At 37.1% G+C, this 17,285-nt stretch overlaps 2 protein-coding genes across 5 annotated transcripts in view; both read left to right on the top strand.

The window, feature by feature from the left end:
• Nucleotides 1-8,680, top strand: part of LOC127847336 (sterile alpha motif domain-containing protein 9-like) — an 87,517-nt gene extending 78,837 nt beyond the window's left edge. For 2 of the 4 annotated variants that reach the window (XM_052379164.1, XM_052379162.1), the window contains exons 2-3: nt 5,469-5,564; nt 6,177-8,680. In XM_052379164.1, the coding sequence (XP_052235124.1) occupies nt 6,692-8,257 (1,566 nt within the window). In that variant the 5' untranslated portion in view covers nt 5,469-5,564; nt 6,177-6,691 and the 3' untranslated portion in view covers nt 8,258-8,680. Of the gene's footprint in view, nt 1-5,468; nt 5,565-6,169 lie in introns of all 4 variants that reach the window. The other 2 variants (XM_052379163.1, XM_052379166.1) reach the window with 1 other exon arrangement.
• A 5,956-nt stretch (nt 8,681-14,636) lies between these two features.
• On the top strand, nt 14,637-17,014 carry LOC127848587 (uncharacterized protein DDB_G0274171-like). The gene is made up of 2 exons (XM_052381134.1): nt 14,637-15,248; nt 16,106-17,014. Exons 1-2 carry the CDS (start codon nt 15,170-15,172, stop codon nt 16,954-16,956), a joined length of 930 nt encoding a protein of 309 aa, XP_052237094.1. The 5' UTR covers nt 14,637-15,169; the 3' UTR covers nt 16,957-17,014.
• The last annotated feature ends 271 nt before the right edge of the window (nt 17,015-17,285 follow it).

Consider the following 17,285-nt stretch of genomic DNA (forward strand, 5'->3'; position numbering starts at 1 on the left):
TTGCACGTTTTTCTACGGAGCACAGCGATGGCCACGCTTTCAAAATGGGTAGAAGGAATCGAAATATAAAATCAATTGGTTTGCCAATTTCTTTATATTCCTTTACAATTTTATACATCGTCTGCAATCTATTTCAATTTGAGATGGTTTAAAATTTGCAATTGGGTTGAGAGGTAAATAACAAAATTGTTAAGCCTTTGAAATAGAATTGTGACTCTTATTATCCACCATACCTGGATTTTTTAAAAGTAGTTACGTTTTAGTTATTTTTAGAACTTTGTTTAGGAAATTTACCCCAAAAAGGCAGTTGAATAAAACTCATTTGTTGTTTTATGACAATATTTTTTTGTGAAATGTTGCTAACTTGACCTTGTATATGTATATAGCTTTGTATTTATTCAACTTAAGGTAGTGCATATCCTTCCTAACTTTAGATTGAGATTTTGTAAATTAGTGTAAAAATGTATTGGTTTTAAACCAAAATATGAATAAAGCACACAAATATTTAATGTCAAAAATGTGTTTATGTTATTCTATCCGTCTTAAGCTTTAAAATGATATATAGTTTGACCATATTGTACCCCATTGAATGAAGAAACACCAAAGCGAAGTTTTAATGAATTTTATCCCCCCCATGAACCTTAAACAGTGTTAAACAGTGAAGAAGTTTTACAATAGATCTCTTTCCAATCTTAAAAAAGGCTTCAATATTTTGTGACAAAAATTATTATATATACTCGATGTAATGTTATAAATAATGCAATCAACAAAATACGCATCACCAACACCAACACCACCACCACCATGAACATAATCATCATCATAATCATCATTACCATAATCATCCTTACTCTTATCATCACCATCATCACCGCCGCCGCCCTCGCTGCCACCGTCGCCATCACCACCATCGTTATCGTCATCATCGCCATCAAAAGCATCATCAATATCATCATCATCAAATTCATACTTATCAAAATCATCATCATTATCACCTGCTTCGTCAGCGAATTAATCTTTAAAATAGTTGTGTACATATTGAATTGTTTTAAAGTCATAAAATATTTTTTACATGTGTCCGTTTGCATCAAAGCTTTTGTGATCGCATTTTGTCGGCTGTGCGTCGTCAACTTTTGCTGTCTCAGAATGTTTTTTGCCCGTAATATCTCTGCTGAGTTTGAAACTGGGTCACTTAAGTTCGAAATCTAGAATACAAGGTCAGATTATATAAAACAATTTGAACACTCTAGAGGTCTAATTTATTGCCAAATTTTCATGTAAGAACGTTTGACCAAATACCATTTCAAACGAGGTCGAAACTGCATCCCGTGGTGTAAAAACCTACGTTTTTAGGACAGATTCAATAAAAGCTAGTGAACACCCAAGATGCAACATTTATTGTCCGATCTTCATAAAATTTCTCAATTTTTATGAAACTTTCTCAGAGTCTGTTTCCTAATGATATATCACCCGAGTTTAAAACTGGGTAACGTAGGGAAGTATTCAGGTCACAAGGTCAATATTAAGAAAAATGAAATGAACACTTGACAAATTTCCCCAATTATATCTAGACGAGTTCGTTAGTAGCTCACATAATGTAAACAATAAATATCTTTAAAAAAAGCTTTACGGCTTTGATTGTGTTCGGTGTTTATGAACGATCAAAGGTTATATATATATATATATGAGATCAAAAATAGGGAATGCCTTTTTCTGCGCAATTCTTAGCTGCATCACACGCACATCAATGCGCCGGATTTCGTGACTTATTTCGCTTTCTTAGGTATTATTTCGCATATATCTATATTTACATAATAGAAAAACACAAGAAGCATGAAAATGAATGAAAGCATAGGTCAGCCGGCAACACTCGAATCTTATTTGATACCATTATTAAGAGTCATTGTGAATCATTGTACTCACGCTTAATATATAAGTCTAAATGGATAAATATTTCTAATTAAAATAATTAAAATTGCTCCATATCATGCAACTGTTGAAAACACATTAACACACTTATATTGACATACCATAATAATATCGCCGAATATCTTTATTTAGTATCTTTCTGATCACAATTAACTTCAAGTGCACATAGTTTACGCGATAGCATTTTATAACTTTATATAACGATTTCTGTAACTAACCACAAACTGACCTTGATACCTTGCGGGTTGGATTGCAATGCATTAAAGTGAGGTAACAATGACACTGCTGGAACGACGGCTTGTTTAAAGCTTTAAAGGGATCTTTTCACGGTTTGGTAAATTGACTAAATTGAAAAAGTTGTTTCAGATTCGCAAATTTTTGTTTTAGTTATGATATTTGTGAGGAAATAGTATTACTGAACATTAACCATAGTCTAATATAGCCATTATATGCATATTTTAAACCTATATATTTAAACCTAAAAATTATAAAGCGTTGCAACGCGAAACGATTGAATAATTTGGAGAGTTCTGTTGTTGTAGTTTAAAATTTACGAAACTACGAAGATTGCTTATATATGGTATTAAATACGTCCTGCATGAACACTCGGCAGAATAGCCGAGATGGCTAATGCGTTTTTTCTCCAGGACTCCGTGGGTAACTGGTTCGAACCCCGGTGCGAGCTACATTGTTTTCCTTTTTTAAATTTTATTCTTGATTTTTCCCTGGAGCTTTTAAGATCCAATGTTTACATTTATCAAAATAAAGCATTTAATGACTAACTTCAAAATATGCCGAAATCTGTGAAAAGGCCCCTTTAAACATTCAAGTGTTTAACGGTCAATATCGAAAACAATTTTAAATATTTTCATCAAAGCGTATATCAGGTTACTGAACAACAATACTTATATGATCTAAAATTTATGAGTGAACATAATGCAATATCGTAGTGATTACCAAATATGAGAACACAGCCTTTAAGTGCATACGCTGTGGCGCTGACATTCTTCTTAATATAGAGGGGCATACACTCTTAATTGACGTCGAGAATTTAGTGTGATACTGCTCTATCTCTCAAACCTTATCATTAGAGATACACTTGTTTTATGCTGAATACGCAGTTAACATCGTTGTTAAACGAACTGTAGTACCTCTACTCATACCCTATACTTCCCAATATTAGAAAATCGATGGAATTACATATTAATGTTAATGTGAAATCTGTTTGTAGATTGCACGTTTTCTACTGCAAAAAGTTTCAGGCCTACATACGAGAAAGTGTATATCCAAATTGATTTGTCACTTACAAAGGATAGGCTAAGGTGAAAAGCTAACGTATACAGTTACGCCGAAAAAAAAACAGATCACTTACTCGAAATAAAGTTACAGCTTTTAAACACTCTTGATGCTAAATGTTTTGAACAATGTTCATGAAACTAGGTCTGAACATCTAGTCTCTTGATTACTCCGAGGAGTGAGATCTGATTCTAGTCGATTGAAAAACATGATTACGGTGATTTTTCCTAATCTGGCTATTGTAAAACCGTATAATAAACATAGGAAGCACATTCGAAGCCGACTAATCTTAAAGCTTGCTCAGGGCTTTTCATGTGGAAATTTTGAAGAGGCCCTAGCCTTGCAAATTGGGAAATTTAAGCGCGATACATGGCCATTTTGGGAAAAAACTTTTTCAAGCATTTCATCACAGGTTAATCATTAAATCAATTTTAAACAGGCACAATAATGGTTTAAACTTTCTTTTGTTTATAAATTAATGACCTGAAAATATTCTATTCAAAGATTGGCCAGCTTTATTTTTAAACAGATACACTTTTCAACAGGTAACAGCTGTGCTTGAACAGTAAAGGTATCTCTTTTTTCGTTATGACAGACTCTGTCACAGGCACACAGTTCAGAACTTCACAAAGCCATTTCCCTTTGTTTTGCATTTTTAAACTTGTCAACTAGAAGCTCCCAGTCTAATCAGGTGTCTTCTTTACTGCTAATTACTTATTTACTGATTCAAGCTCTTAACCCTCATCACTATATTGCTTACAAACGCACTCTACATGTACCTCACTGACACTAACAGCTTTATAAGTACTTGCAGCTGTTTCAGATCGAGACGATTTATCGACGTCAACGACGGAAAGATCGGCCTTGTCGGAAATGTATTGCTGGCGAAAATGCTTCTTTTTTTAAATCCGCATTTGAATACAGTTTTTATCTTCTTTAGAGTCCGGAAACTTTCATTTCTTAACTGATTTTCGGTAATATTTACCATTATGTGACATGTTTAAAATGAAAATTCAGCGATGACACCTGTGACCTCCCTTGCGCTTGCATTCTATACATAGATGGTGACGTCACTACGTTATTGTCAGTAAGACCGGTGTGTACACAATGTTGCGCTTGGCAAAATACGACAATAAATCCCGTACTATGGAGTAATCCACGAATACAAAATTCGGCTTAGCGGTAGTAGGGAAAAACCTGACCTGAACTAAACTGGTAGCGAAAAATCGATACCAGACAACAAATACGCAAAATGTGAACATGTCACGATCAGCTGTGTTTAATTTTGTTTAGATTTTCGTGGGAATTTCAATCGGTTTTGGGGAATTTTTTCAGCCCGCATTGAAAAAAATGTGGTTTTTCAGAATTGGAAAGTAGCCGAATATCGGCCTCTGTTATATAAGGTTGAAAAGCCCTGATTGCTTAGAATATTGATGTTGTGTCGTTATGATATCTGCCTTGAGTTAAAAAATGATTGTGGTTTGTTACACAAACATGGCTGTCATGCGTTGGGGCTGTTTTATTGTGAAACCTGGTGAGCAGTTAAGTTTCTTGTGGTCTGAAGTGAGCGCGTAAGAGTCATCGGGCATCTCGTTAATATTAAGATTCGAAAAGATATCTACGTTTGTTTAGTTTTATGAAATTTTGCATTAGAAAATTATTTTCTCTGTTCGTATCAATGAATTTGAAACGTTACTTTTTCTGACGCCACTGAAACGTAGATATTATAATCGCAGTATTTTATATAAGAGAATTTCATAAGATTGTGTTAGAATACAAATGAGTGAATGCCAATCGTTCATTATTGCTGCATTAGCCAATGGTTCGTCGTCCAGATTATGGCCCAAACCGTTAATTTTTGCCTGAATAAACCACGTTTCTCGGTCAGTTATTTCTAAAATAGATTATTTGAAATTAACATAAGATTTCCTTTTGAAGAAAAGTTATTGATCACACGCGGAGCGCTTAAATACTTAATCATTGTCCAGCTGTCTATCTCTTCAACATATGATATTTATACATAAACATGTTCATTGTGTACAGTTAGATTGAAATAAATACCAGAGAATATTCATTTATAGCCAAAAAGTGAAGAGTATTGTGGATTAAAGCGATTATATAATTAACGAGCGTACACTTTTTTTAAAAACGTTTATCATATCGCGATTTCATCCGAATTCTTCTTTGTTAAAATAGTTTTTAGTTTATTATTTTGAGTGATCCAGGTACATGTTTTCTTTCAGGATGACAATATCCATGTAAGAAGATCGTGCATTGAGTTGACGTCATTAAAGCTGTTGAGCAACAGGGAGGGTCCTACACTTGAAATAAACATGGAGGTAAAATAATTACGTTTGTTGTTATTCATAGTTTGCATGTGTGTTGAATAATAATACCTTAAAAACGGTCTCAGATAAATAGGCCAACCGACAGAGAGACAAAGAGACAGACATACAGACGGAACGACGGGCTAACAGAGAACGGAAAGAGGAACGGACTGACCGACACACACTACTTTTATAAAGACAAACATGACTGACAAGACCGACAAGAACGATAAGCAGGCGACAGGAAGTCGGGCAAGCAGGTGGGCTTGCGGGCGGTCTTAGTTAGACGGGTGTATGGGTGGGCAGAAAGACAGACGGACAAGACACACCTACTGACTGTCTGACTGACTGACTGACTGACAGACGTTTAAACTGGCGGACGTTCAGTATAACGGACGGGCATAAAGACGGACGGACGGGCGGACAATGGACAAACAAACAAGACAGGCAACCAAATTTTCATAATAACGCATATTCCATGTTACAAAAACATGCAAAACATGTGTGTATATTTCAGCCTTAAGTATATATGTATCAAGAATCAACGTATCAACATGATAATGAAATATAAAAATTGATCACACTGATCAAAAGTGAAATAATATGTGTGCATCTAGATTCCAGAGCACTACACAGCATTGTCTATTCGGATGTCGGAAGCACTTGATGACAGTGGAGCCGGGAAGTTTACCGTAATGGAGCGGAGACGTACTTTTATGCAGAGGGAGTCCACGATGATGATATACTCCCAAGCTCTAGGAAGAAACCGTGAATGTTTTCATTTCGGTAGCCAGTCCGAAGGGACCACCACGCCCGGTCTCCAGTCTGATATTGATTTACTAATCAGTCACTACGATATGAACATCATGACAGACTGGAGAGACTGGGAGGCTGGAATGAGTAACCTTCTGATGCTTCATGACGACATCATTCCACCGCAACAGTACTTGCTACACATTATCAGTCGAGACACACCGGAACCTGAGACTCGTGTGTTGAGCGACATGTGTGTAAGGAAAGATACTGAGCAAGTACTGTTGAGCTCTGAACAGTGGAAACAGGAAATCGAGTTTGATCATAAAGATCTTGGTGAGTTTACCAAGTGTTGACCTTCTGTTAGCTCGATACCTAACTGGGATATGGTAAGCGCATTTCATGTACGAAAACATCTTCCTGAAATACAACAATGGATAGACAGATGTAGAGGTAAACACTGGCCGACTGTCCAAATACTGGAGGCTGCACGGGTAGCTCCGTCTTTCCTGGTACCTGCAGGACATCCGGACAGTGATTACAAGCGCGAAGAATGGCGACTGTCACCGAACCTGATAGAACGAATGTTGATGTTTAGCTTTAATTTGACACAAATAAAATGTTATATTGTTTTAAAATTGATAAAGAAATCCTTATTTGCTAAAATTGTGGGAGATTCTATAACAAGCTTTCATTGTAAAACTATAATGTTTTACAGCATAGAACGAACACATCCGTCGCTGTGGTTCGAACATAACCTTATGTTTCTAATTCGTTTTTGTTTACAAGTATTAAGGCAATGGCTGCGAATGGCAAGGCTCCCTCATTATATCATAGAAGGGGTGAACTTGTTCGATGGTAATCTCTCTAAGGTGAAGCAGAGGCGCCTTTTAGTGTATATAGACTTCATGATTAGGAACAACTTACAAGATGTATTTTATATTGGTATAGATAATATAGGATGTCAGTTACAAGCGTGTGGTATATTGCGCATTGGACAAGATGTAGAACTTAGACGTGCATGCTTACGAAACAGTATCAGCTTATTGTTGAAGTACGAGTGCCTGGAATTGGTTCTCGAAGATGAGATGGATAGTTCTAATACAAACCTCAAGAAAAATGTTCAAAACAAATTACGCAATATTTGTAAATACTCTACGAATGTCAAATTGAACCCCGTTGCTTTAGAAAAAATTAAACACCTGTACTCATTACAAAATTCTATGCAATCATCTAACTGTTTGCGACTACAAAACTTTGTTTATAACGAACTTATAAGGCGTTTCCAATATTCATTGAACACGGATGTGGCTTCTTGTCGCTTAAAGTTGGCGTCTCTATTATACGCTAGTGGGCATCTTCAAGCTGCATTAAGAGTGTTGGAGGACGTGGAGACAAGGTATCACATGAAGGTGAAGACTGTATGTTGCTGGAGAGGAATAAAAGGAGAGCGTGATCTCCAAGTTTTTGCTAATATGAAACCAGATAAATGTGACAACGTTTTCAATGAACTGCCATTCGCGTTCTGTGTTAGGTTTGTTAGACAAGAAATGTACTGCGCTCCATACATATTGTGGTTTGAAATGAATCGTCTGATAGCTGAAAAAGAAGTAGCACAGAGAATTAAATTAGAGAAACGATGGATGGACTACGCTGAGGTTGATGCGCGTCCGTTCTTATACTACCTACAGTACCTTACGTATGTAGGACTCGGTGAACGTGACAAACAGCTACACGCGATGGGAAAACTCGAGTCTTATACTTGTATACATGATGAATTGAAAAATCTGTATCACCCTGAGACTGCACTGAACTTACTAGGTCACTGCTATGAAATGGAAGGAGACAATGAAGGGGCGTTACATTACTACAAAGAGTCGTTGAGTTGGCTCGGTACGAACAATGCTGCTAACTGGCATGTTCAGCGTGTGCAACGTCTTGTAAATATTTAAATATGATATGAACAGTTATCGTGTGCATGATATTAAAAACAGAACTACATGTAAACACATTGTCAGGATAAAAGGTTTGTGATCATTAATTTGCTTTGTTTTATGTATTCAATCGTATGCAATATTAAGAAACACAATGTTTATGTTGAAGTATATTTAAAATTATTAATAACATAACATTTTATGTTCCTCATGCACTTTAATAATTTTCCTGTAGAGCAGGAATTAAGTTCTAAATGTTCATATTGCTTTGTATACTGATAATTTGTGATAAATGAGTGTCGTATGCATCTGCTGATCAGCTGTGTTGTAAATGTACGTCTTGAACATAATTAAGCGTCAAACATTATGTGTGACCGTTCAGATATAACCTCGAACGTGTATTGAAATGTTCCGAGTGTCAATAAAGAGTTCTGAAACGATTGAACGATATGATTTTTATGTAAATCTCGAAGACGTACTTTAGTTACAACAATAAGTGCTCCTAATTCTACTACAACTATTACTACTACTTCTTACTTCCTCTGCTACTTTATACTGCTTCTGCTGCTACTCCTGCTATTTCAACTGCCACTAGAACTGCTTCAACTACTTCTACAACTACTACTTCTCCTAGTACTACTGTTTCACCATCACTAACAATAACTACTACTACTGCTACTACTTCTTCTGCTGCTGCTGCAACAACAACAACAACTAATACTACTACAACTACTAGTTCTATTTCTCCTCCTCCTCCTTCTGCTACTACTACTACAACAATTACTTCTACTACTACTTCTTATACTACTACTACTATAACTACTACCACTACTACTACTACTACTACTACTACTACTACTACTACTACTGCTGCTACTACTACTACTACTACTACAACTACTACTACTACTACTACTACTACTGCTGCTACTACAACTACTACTACTACTACTACTTCTACTACTACTATTACTACTACTACTGCTGCTGCTGCTGCTGCTACTAATACTACTACTACACAACGCATGCAGGACTATCACTTATATAGTTTACAATTCCTATAGTGCACACAGTCAACACTTAGCATGCACGAATTTTCAATTATGCAGTTGTAATTCCTACATGGCACACATACAACACATCGCATGCAGAAATATACAGTTGGTAATTCCTATATGACACACAGACAAAACAACAAATGCAAACCCATACGGTTTGTATTTCTTATAAGGCACACGAACAAACCAACACATGCAGAAATATAAAGTTTTCATTCCTATATGGCACAAAGACAACACAGCGCAAGCAAATCTATACCGTGTGTAATTCCTATATGGCACACAGACAACACAATGCATGCAGAACTATTCACTTATACAGTTTGTTATTCCTATATGGCACACAGAAAAAAACACAACGTATGCAGAACTACACAGTTTGCAATTCCTATATGGCACTCAGACAACCTAACGCATGCAGATATATACAGTTGGTAATTCCTATATGGCACACAGACAACACAACACATGCGAACCCATACGGTTTGTAATTCATATATGGCACAAAGAACAAACCAACACATGCCGACATATACAATTTGTTATTCCTTTATGGCACATAGACAACACAACGCAAGCAAATCTATACAGTTCGTCACTTAATTGCTATAGTGCTCTATCTACATTTTTTCAAAACTGAGTTTTTTATATCGCTGTGTTCGTGAGAACGAGATCTTTAATATGACGTAATCGGATTCAAGATTTAGTCGTCACAGAAGTTTTTCGATTCCATTTTGCTCTACCTCCCACATTTTTACAAGCGGGTGAATGCTGTACTGCACCATCTCCGGGACTCAGAGCAAAGAAGAATTCACGCTCTGATTAGCCTTTCAATTGCCAGAATTTACACCACGTGACTCAGTTTTTTAACTTGTTGAATCGGATTAAGAACCAATCGACACAATTTTCGGCTGTTATTATATCTACAAAGTTAACATTTTCTTCAAACATTAAGCTCGAAACGTAACCACTTGACTTAATACACCAAATCATATATTTTTTAGAAAATGTATACTGTTTAATGTCTTCTAAGACCAGGTCCGTAACCGATAAAATGCTCTATGTCCCGATAGAGCAGTTCAGCATCAACGCTTTTTTTTTACCAGAATGCTCTCCATACATAAAATTGCAAATAACATTTACATATAATTTACTAAAGTTAATAATCAATTATATTCATAATCTCCGTTTGCTGATAAACACTCCGGTATATATTTTTCCACATACGTGCATAAATAAGTGAGACAATAAAGGTTAAACCTTTACATGCGTGTTTCTCCAAAAAAATGAAAATGATAGTTAGAGCACTATAGCAATCAAGCGACGAGTTTGTAATTCCTATATGGCGCACAGACAACCTAACGCATGCATACCTATACAGTTTGTAATTTCTACATGGAACACAGACAACACAATTCATTCAAACCTATACAGTTTGTTATTCCTATATGGCACACAGAAAACACAACGCATGCATGATTATTAAACTATAGAGTTTGTAATTGTGGCACACAGACAACACAATGAATCCATGACTATTCACTTATACAGTTTGTTATTTCTATATGGCACACAGACAACACTACGCATGTAGGACTATTCACTTATACAGTTTGTTATTCCTAAACTAGTATTGCACACGGACAACAAAACTCATGCAGGGCTATTCACTTGTACAGTTTGTTATTCCTATATGGCATAGACACCACACCGCATGCAGACCTATTCACTTATACAATTTGTCATTCCTATATGTCACAGACAGAAGTAAGAACTGCTGCAGCGTCGGCCTAGGCCACACGTGTAAGACGCCTACGGAAGGTGAGCACGTGTCACGTCCGATAGTTAAAATGTTGTATGCAAGCCGCGATATGCAGCAATCATCCGTATCGCTTATATAAGTACGTTCTAATTAGGCCTAATAATTATGCATAATGCGTCATCCTGGATTTACCTAGGGGACAACACTTTTGGCACACATTGGCATTTGTTAAGAAAAGACCACCATGAAAGCGGACTGTCGTCCCGGATTAGCATGTGCAGACACTTTACGCACATGACGCACAAGATTAACGCCTGCGCTAAAAGTGTTTCGTGCATGCGCACTAGTGGTAAACAACTGCTTAAGTTCAATCTAGCCTGCGATCGGGTGTACATAGTTATTATTGATGTTTTTTTATATTCTTTATGAGTGATGGGATTGTTACCTAAGTGTTATTTTACCTAAAAGTAAGGCAGATTTTTTTTTCAAAATTAGGATTAAAGCGGGTATATACGATTTTGTCAAATATTTATGAATTTATATAAACTGTGTAAAAAACTTATTATATATATATTTCAATATAAATTAAAATAAAAGTTAAGAAGAACATGTGTCGAAAAATGCGAAACAAGCCAGATATTTAATTCTGAAATTGAAAACGGCTGTACAGCCGATTTCGCCAGCATGTATACCATACATGTACGATGTGCATCTAAACTTAGTTTAACGGTTTATTTGAATTCCTGCAACGATATCTATTCATACGACACACGAACACTATCTCCGATCCTACTGCAAAGACGAATGCTTCGGTTATTGTAGGAAAATATGTACGTCACTATCGGCTCGGGGCGCTAATTTGCCTTTGCTGCATTTTATGAAATTCGGCTTTAATGTATAATTTTTCTTGCCTATTTTGTGTTATTGTAACATATATCCGCTTTAATGCAAATCCATTATATTTTAATATCTCCTAGAAACTATTTTCTAAGTTATCCTCAATTATGTACTTGTCCTTCAAGAAGCAATATCATACATAAATTAAAAGATACAATAACAAAATAAAAAAATATAATTATATTTTTTCCCCTTTCATATCGTCTACTCTGTCTGTGGGTCTGGGGGAATAATTATCGTTACATGTGAGGGCATGTTGTACGGATAGCGCTCGTAATAATTGCGAGCCCCATACGTGTTTTAGTGAATTGCGCGGCTATGATCTGCCAGGCCCCCACGTGCGCCTGGTCTATCATGACGCCCGGCAAGTGCTGTCCCTTGTCCTGACTTCCGCTTGCGAAGCGATAGAGGCCTCCGTCGCAAATATTGGACTCTACTTGTTTTTTTGTGTTGTTAAGGAGAACGTTATTGCGATATTTTTTAATTAAGGTTGTGTTTTCCAGGTGTAAAAAACCACACATGTAATGATGAAATTGAAATTAAATTTAAATTATATAGCGTTGTACTACACTTGGTGACTTTTCTAATGCAACATTATTCAAGCTAAAATAGCTCAGTTATGAGTAAATATTTTAATTTAAAAGTGAACATGTGATCATAAGACTACAGAATGTGCAAGCAAACGATAAAATCATTTATCCGTGACGATCGGATGGTTCAGCAATTGGGGAAGGTAGCCTGCAACTTGCCGATTGCGCGATCGCGGTCCTGAATTTTTATAGGAAACATATTGATTTTTAAATTAATTATATATTTATCTGGTATATCAGCCCACCTAAAATTAACAAATTGAAATATAATTATAATCATATCGCGTTTTTCCATTTACAAGTGCAAAATACGAAACCACACCTACCCTACGTGCAAAGTCTTGCACAGAATAAAGTCAAATTATTGCGTGTGCAATTTGAAATCAAAATCTTATTACTGAGATATCAATTTTGAAAAGTGTTGCGTTAAAAAGTCACCAAGTAAGTGTATCTGTAATATTGCATGTTTTATATAACTTTTTACATAATGTAGAGAGATCAAATCTATTCTTAATAATTGGATTAATGAACAGTTGCAAACATGATTTCTTTCTTTGTTAACTTATCTTAATTGTATTGACTTTTTAAGGTTTTTCATTTCATTTTATGTTTTGCGTTTAATAACGGCAATTTTTCATGTATCTTCTCAGGGGAGGCAACCGTGTAATAACTGCTTTTACATGGAAACCCGTTTCACTCCCTTTAAGTATGTACCACTATCTGCCATGAGCCTGGTGTTGTTTTTAGATGTTTGTGTTTGATCAATATAGGAACCATATATCGGGACTCAACTTCAACTGTGTGGGCCTCAACATTTTTGTAGCAATCAGTCCATTGAATATTTAGGGAACTGATAAAAGTGTTGTTAAAATGTTCGATACTTGATTGCTCCATCATTGTATAAAGCTATAATAAAATTTAAAAACATTTCGGCGCGTATATTTTTGTGTTTTCTGAATGTCTAAGAGTGCAGACATACCAAATAGTACTTGGTCTCGTAAACCCGTTGCCAGTGGTCACTACTTCGGGTAGGTTCCCATTCAGCCCCGTGTGTGTGAAGCGTTTAATAAAAGAAACGTTTTGACTTCGGTCTGTCAACGTTTTGAGATGACAAGTCGGTCACAATAACGCGAGAAGAATCATGGGTCGGCGGACGCTCGTTAGTAAGCTTGGATTCTTTATCCATTTGCATTCATTTGAGCCTCGATCTGGAAAAACTGGACATAATGCATGTGCGCAAAGAGTCGTCCCAGATTAGCCTGTGCAGTACGCACAGGCTATCAGGGACGACAATTTCCGTCAAAATTGGATTTTTGCTAAGAAGAGACTTCATTTAAACGAAAAATGTCATAAAAGCGGAAATTGTCGTCCCTGATTAGCCTGTGCGGACTGCACCGAAAAGGCTTATTAGGGACGAAACTTTTGACTTAAACTGGATTTTCGTTTAGAAGATGCTTCATTCACACAAAAAATCCATTCAAGAGGAAAGTTTCGTCCCTGTATGGCCTGTGCGGACTGTACTTTACGCGCATGCGTTAAAAGTGGTTTTCTCAGAGCTAGGCTCATATGCTGGGAACTTTGTCGTCTGCTAACATGTCGTCTGCTGAATTTCTTAAATTAGCATTTTCTTCGGGTTTTTTCAAAGAATACTATAAGAATAGCAAACAGTTTGGATCCTGATGAGACGCCACGTTCTGTGGCATCTCATCTGGATCCAAACTATTTGCAAATGCCTTCATAATTCGGTTCCAGCACTGAAAGGGTTAAAACGCAAAATTCCGCAAAGTTTCGAGCATCGCATCTACTTTACGAGTCGTGAGTCACGTACGAGATCTTACAAAAACGGTGTATTTATACTATTTCCTACGGAAACACGGGTCCGTCGTTCATTCCACAGACTTATACTTACATTTATGTACACCAACATCTTTGAGGGTCATACAAAATAAGAGCCGAAACCAAGTTCATGTTTGTGCTTCACAAAAGCAATCTTCATATTTACTGACCTTATTATTCAAATAAAAATAGGTGTTTAATAAACATTAATACATGTACCAATGAATATTATTAATATTACTTTATTTGTTGTAGTTGTTTACGTTTTGTGGAAAAATAATGATCAGTTTGTGAACAACAAACTATGGTGACGTATGTAACGACAACAGTTGATTGGCTAAAATCTGTTATAAACAGGGCGAACCATCTATTACGATTTTGACATTTTTTTACAAAACCAGACGCATGCCTTATAGTTACTTTGGTAAACATCCAATTTACATGCTTTGTGAAGACGTGACAGCAATAAAACAAGGGTTTTTATAAGGATGACCAGATGTCGAGGCAGGCAGGGAAAGATATATGGGCAGTTTTTGAGATGTTGTTTGCTTTACAAAATGGACAATGACAAATGAGTCTTTCTTGTCATGTGTCCACATGGTTTCGCCTGACCGCTGATTGGTGAAACGACCCCGTCACCTTTGAATATAAAGCACTTTCTTACATTGCCAGTTTGACTTTCTTAGTGGTCAGGACGTTGTATGTTATACGGTCAAAAATTCATTAAGCGTTGTTAGTTTTTTTTCACATTGAAATAACTTCAACTATTTATAATATAGATACAAATATGACAGGAATAGTTCTGTTTGTTGTCGCAATTCTTGGCAGATTGGCCGATGGACTTACCACTGCAGTACCTCCAATAGGTGAGACTTGATCTTTACATAACAATCATTTTTGTAAATTGGATCTTTACATTACAGCCAATTTTGTTAATTGGATCTTTACATAACAACCTTTTTTTGTAAATTGGATCTTTACATTACAGCCATTTTTGTAAATTGGATCTTTACATAACAACCAATTTTGTAAATTAAATCTTAACATAACAGCCATTTTTGTAAATTGGATCTGTACATAACAACTTTTTTGTAAATATGAGCCTCGCACTAGGAAAACCGAGTTTAATGAAAGTGCGTTCAGTGTGTTCCCATACTAGCGTGTGTTGTCCGCTCAGGCTAATAAGGGACTTAACATTCCGCCTTAATTGGATTATCGCTATGAAAAGACTGCATTTAAATGAAAAATACACTAAAAGCTGAAAGTGCCGTCCCTGATTAGAGTGTGCGGACTGGACATGCTAATCTGGGACGACACTTAACGCATATACATGAAGCCCCAGGCTCATACATGTGCCGTCTTAGTTGCTTCAAGATACTAAATCGCAATAAAACACCTTCGAGTCCATTCTTGGCATGAACCAGTGCCTTTATTGTTTGCAAATATCATTCGCATGTATAATATTCGTACATATTATTACATACTAAGTAGATACTTTGATGTCTGTTAATTGAGTCTCCTAATTAGTAATTCATGATATCCTTATCTTGACCAAACGTCTTCTATAAATATGAAATGATGAAATAAATGCACTTAATGGAGATAATTTTAGTCTGTTCTCGCATTGTTTAACCCGCCAAAAATGGAGGGGTGCAAAACATTTATGCCAGCGCAGAATAGCTACAGTCAGTTTGTTATTTTTTTTCGAAATGATTTTTTCCAGTCGGTCAAAACAACTGGATGAACCAACAACCGATTGTTCCATTCGAACCGACGCACACCACTCAGGGGACGCCGTTCGAACCACCAGTAACTGGCCCGTCGGCTCCGTTCGAACCACCGGTCACTGGTCCGCCGGCTCCATTCGAACCACCGGTCACTGCCCAGGCAAGTTTTTCCGAACAGCAGCCAACCTATCAGGGGACTAGGTTTGAACAGCCATTTGTTCCCCAAAATCCTCCGTTCATACCACCGCCCACATCTCAAGGGACCCCCGTCGGAGAGCCACCCGCCAGTAGGGCAACGCCGTTCGGACCTGACTGCTCGCAATTCCAGTGTTCAGTCCCCACGTGTCTGGATGGCTCAATGCCGACGGTCCCAGCCGGTAAATGTTGTCCAACTTGCACAACGCCACCCGGTGCTAGCGGAGTAGGCTCAGTTTCATCCGGTCCTGACGCAAGCGTAATAGACCCCGTTACATCCGGCCCTCTGCAGTGTTCCGAGGCACGGTGCACGCCGCCAGTATGTTCCGAGGGCGTCACGCCTGTAATTCTGCCCGGCGAATGCTGCTCAACGTGCCCAGAGGTTCCGCTGGCTATCACGACTACGATCGGACCTGAAATCCCTATGTCGAACGGAAACCCTGCAACCGGAAACTCGACAACCGGAAACCTTGCAACCGGAAACCCTGCAACCGGAAACCCTGCAACCGGAAACATTCAAACCGCAAACCCTGCCAACTCAAACTGCGACCTCAGTCAGTGCCAAGTGACGAGATGCCCCGCGGGTTCGACCCTAGTCACTCCGGCTGGTGGATGCTGCCCGCAGTGTGTTACCGATACCACCATGGTATAGCATGCTCGTAATATAATAGCGTGTAGCTTTATAACATTTTACATGAATGCAGCGAAATGTAAACAAAATAAAATATTGTTTAAAATCAAAGAATGGATTTTTCTTTATGTTCATAGATGGCGGATGCTGATTTTAAATATAAGAACACTTAACCTTACTGTTTTATACGGTTCCTTTGGGAAATCGAAAGTCCATATACCAGGTTGCACAATTACATAACAATGGCCAGTTTAAAGGTAAAAAGTATGCGCAGTGGCGTGTTTTGTGACTTCAGTATATTATTAGTCCTTAAATATTTTGAAATTGAAAGAAAACAAATCAGTATGTAG

The sequence above is a fragment of the Dreissena polymorpha genome, chromosome 10, assembly GCF_020536995.1.
Source record: "Dreissena polymorpha isolate Duluth1 chromosome 10, UMN_Dpol_1.0, whole genome shotgun sequence".
NCBI classification, from domain to species: domain Eukaryota; kingdom Metazoa; phylum Mollusca; class Bivalvia; order Myida; family Dreissenidae; genus Dreissena; species Dreissena polymorpha.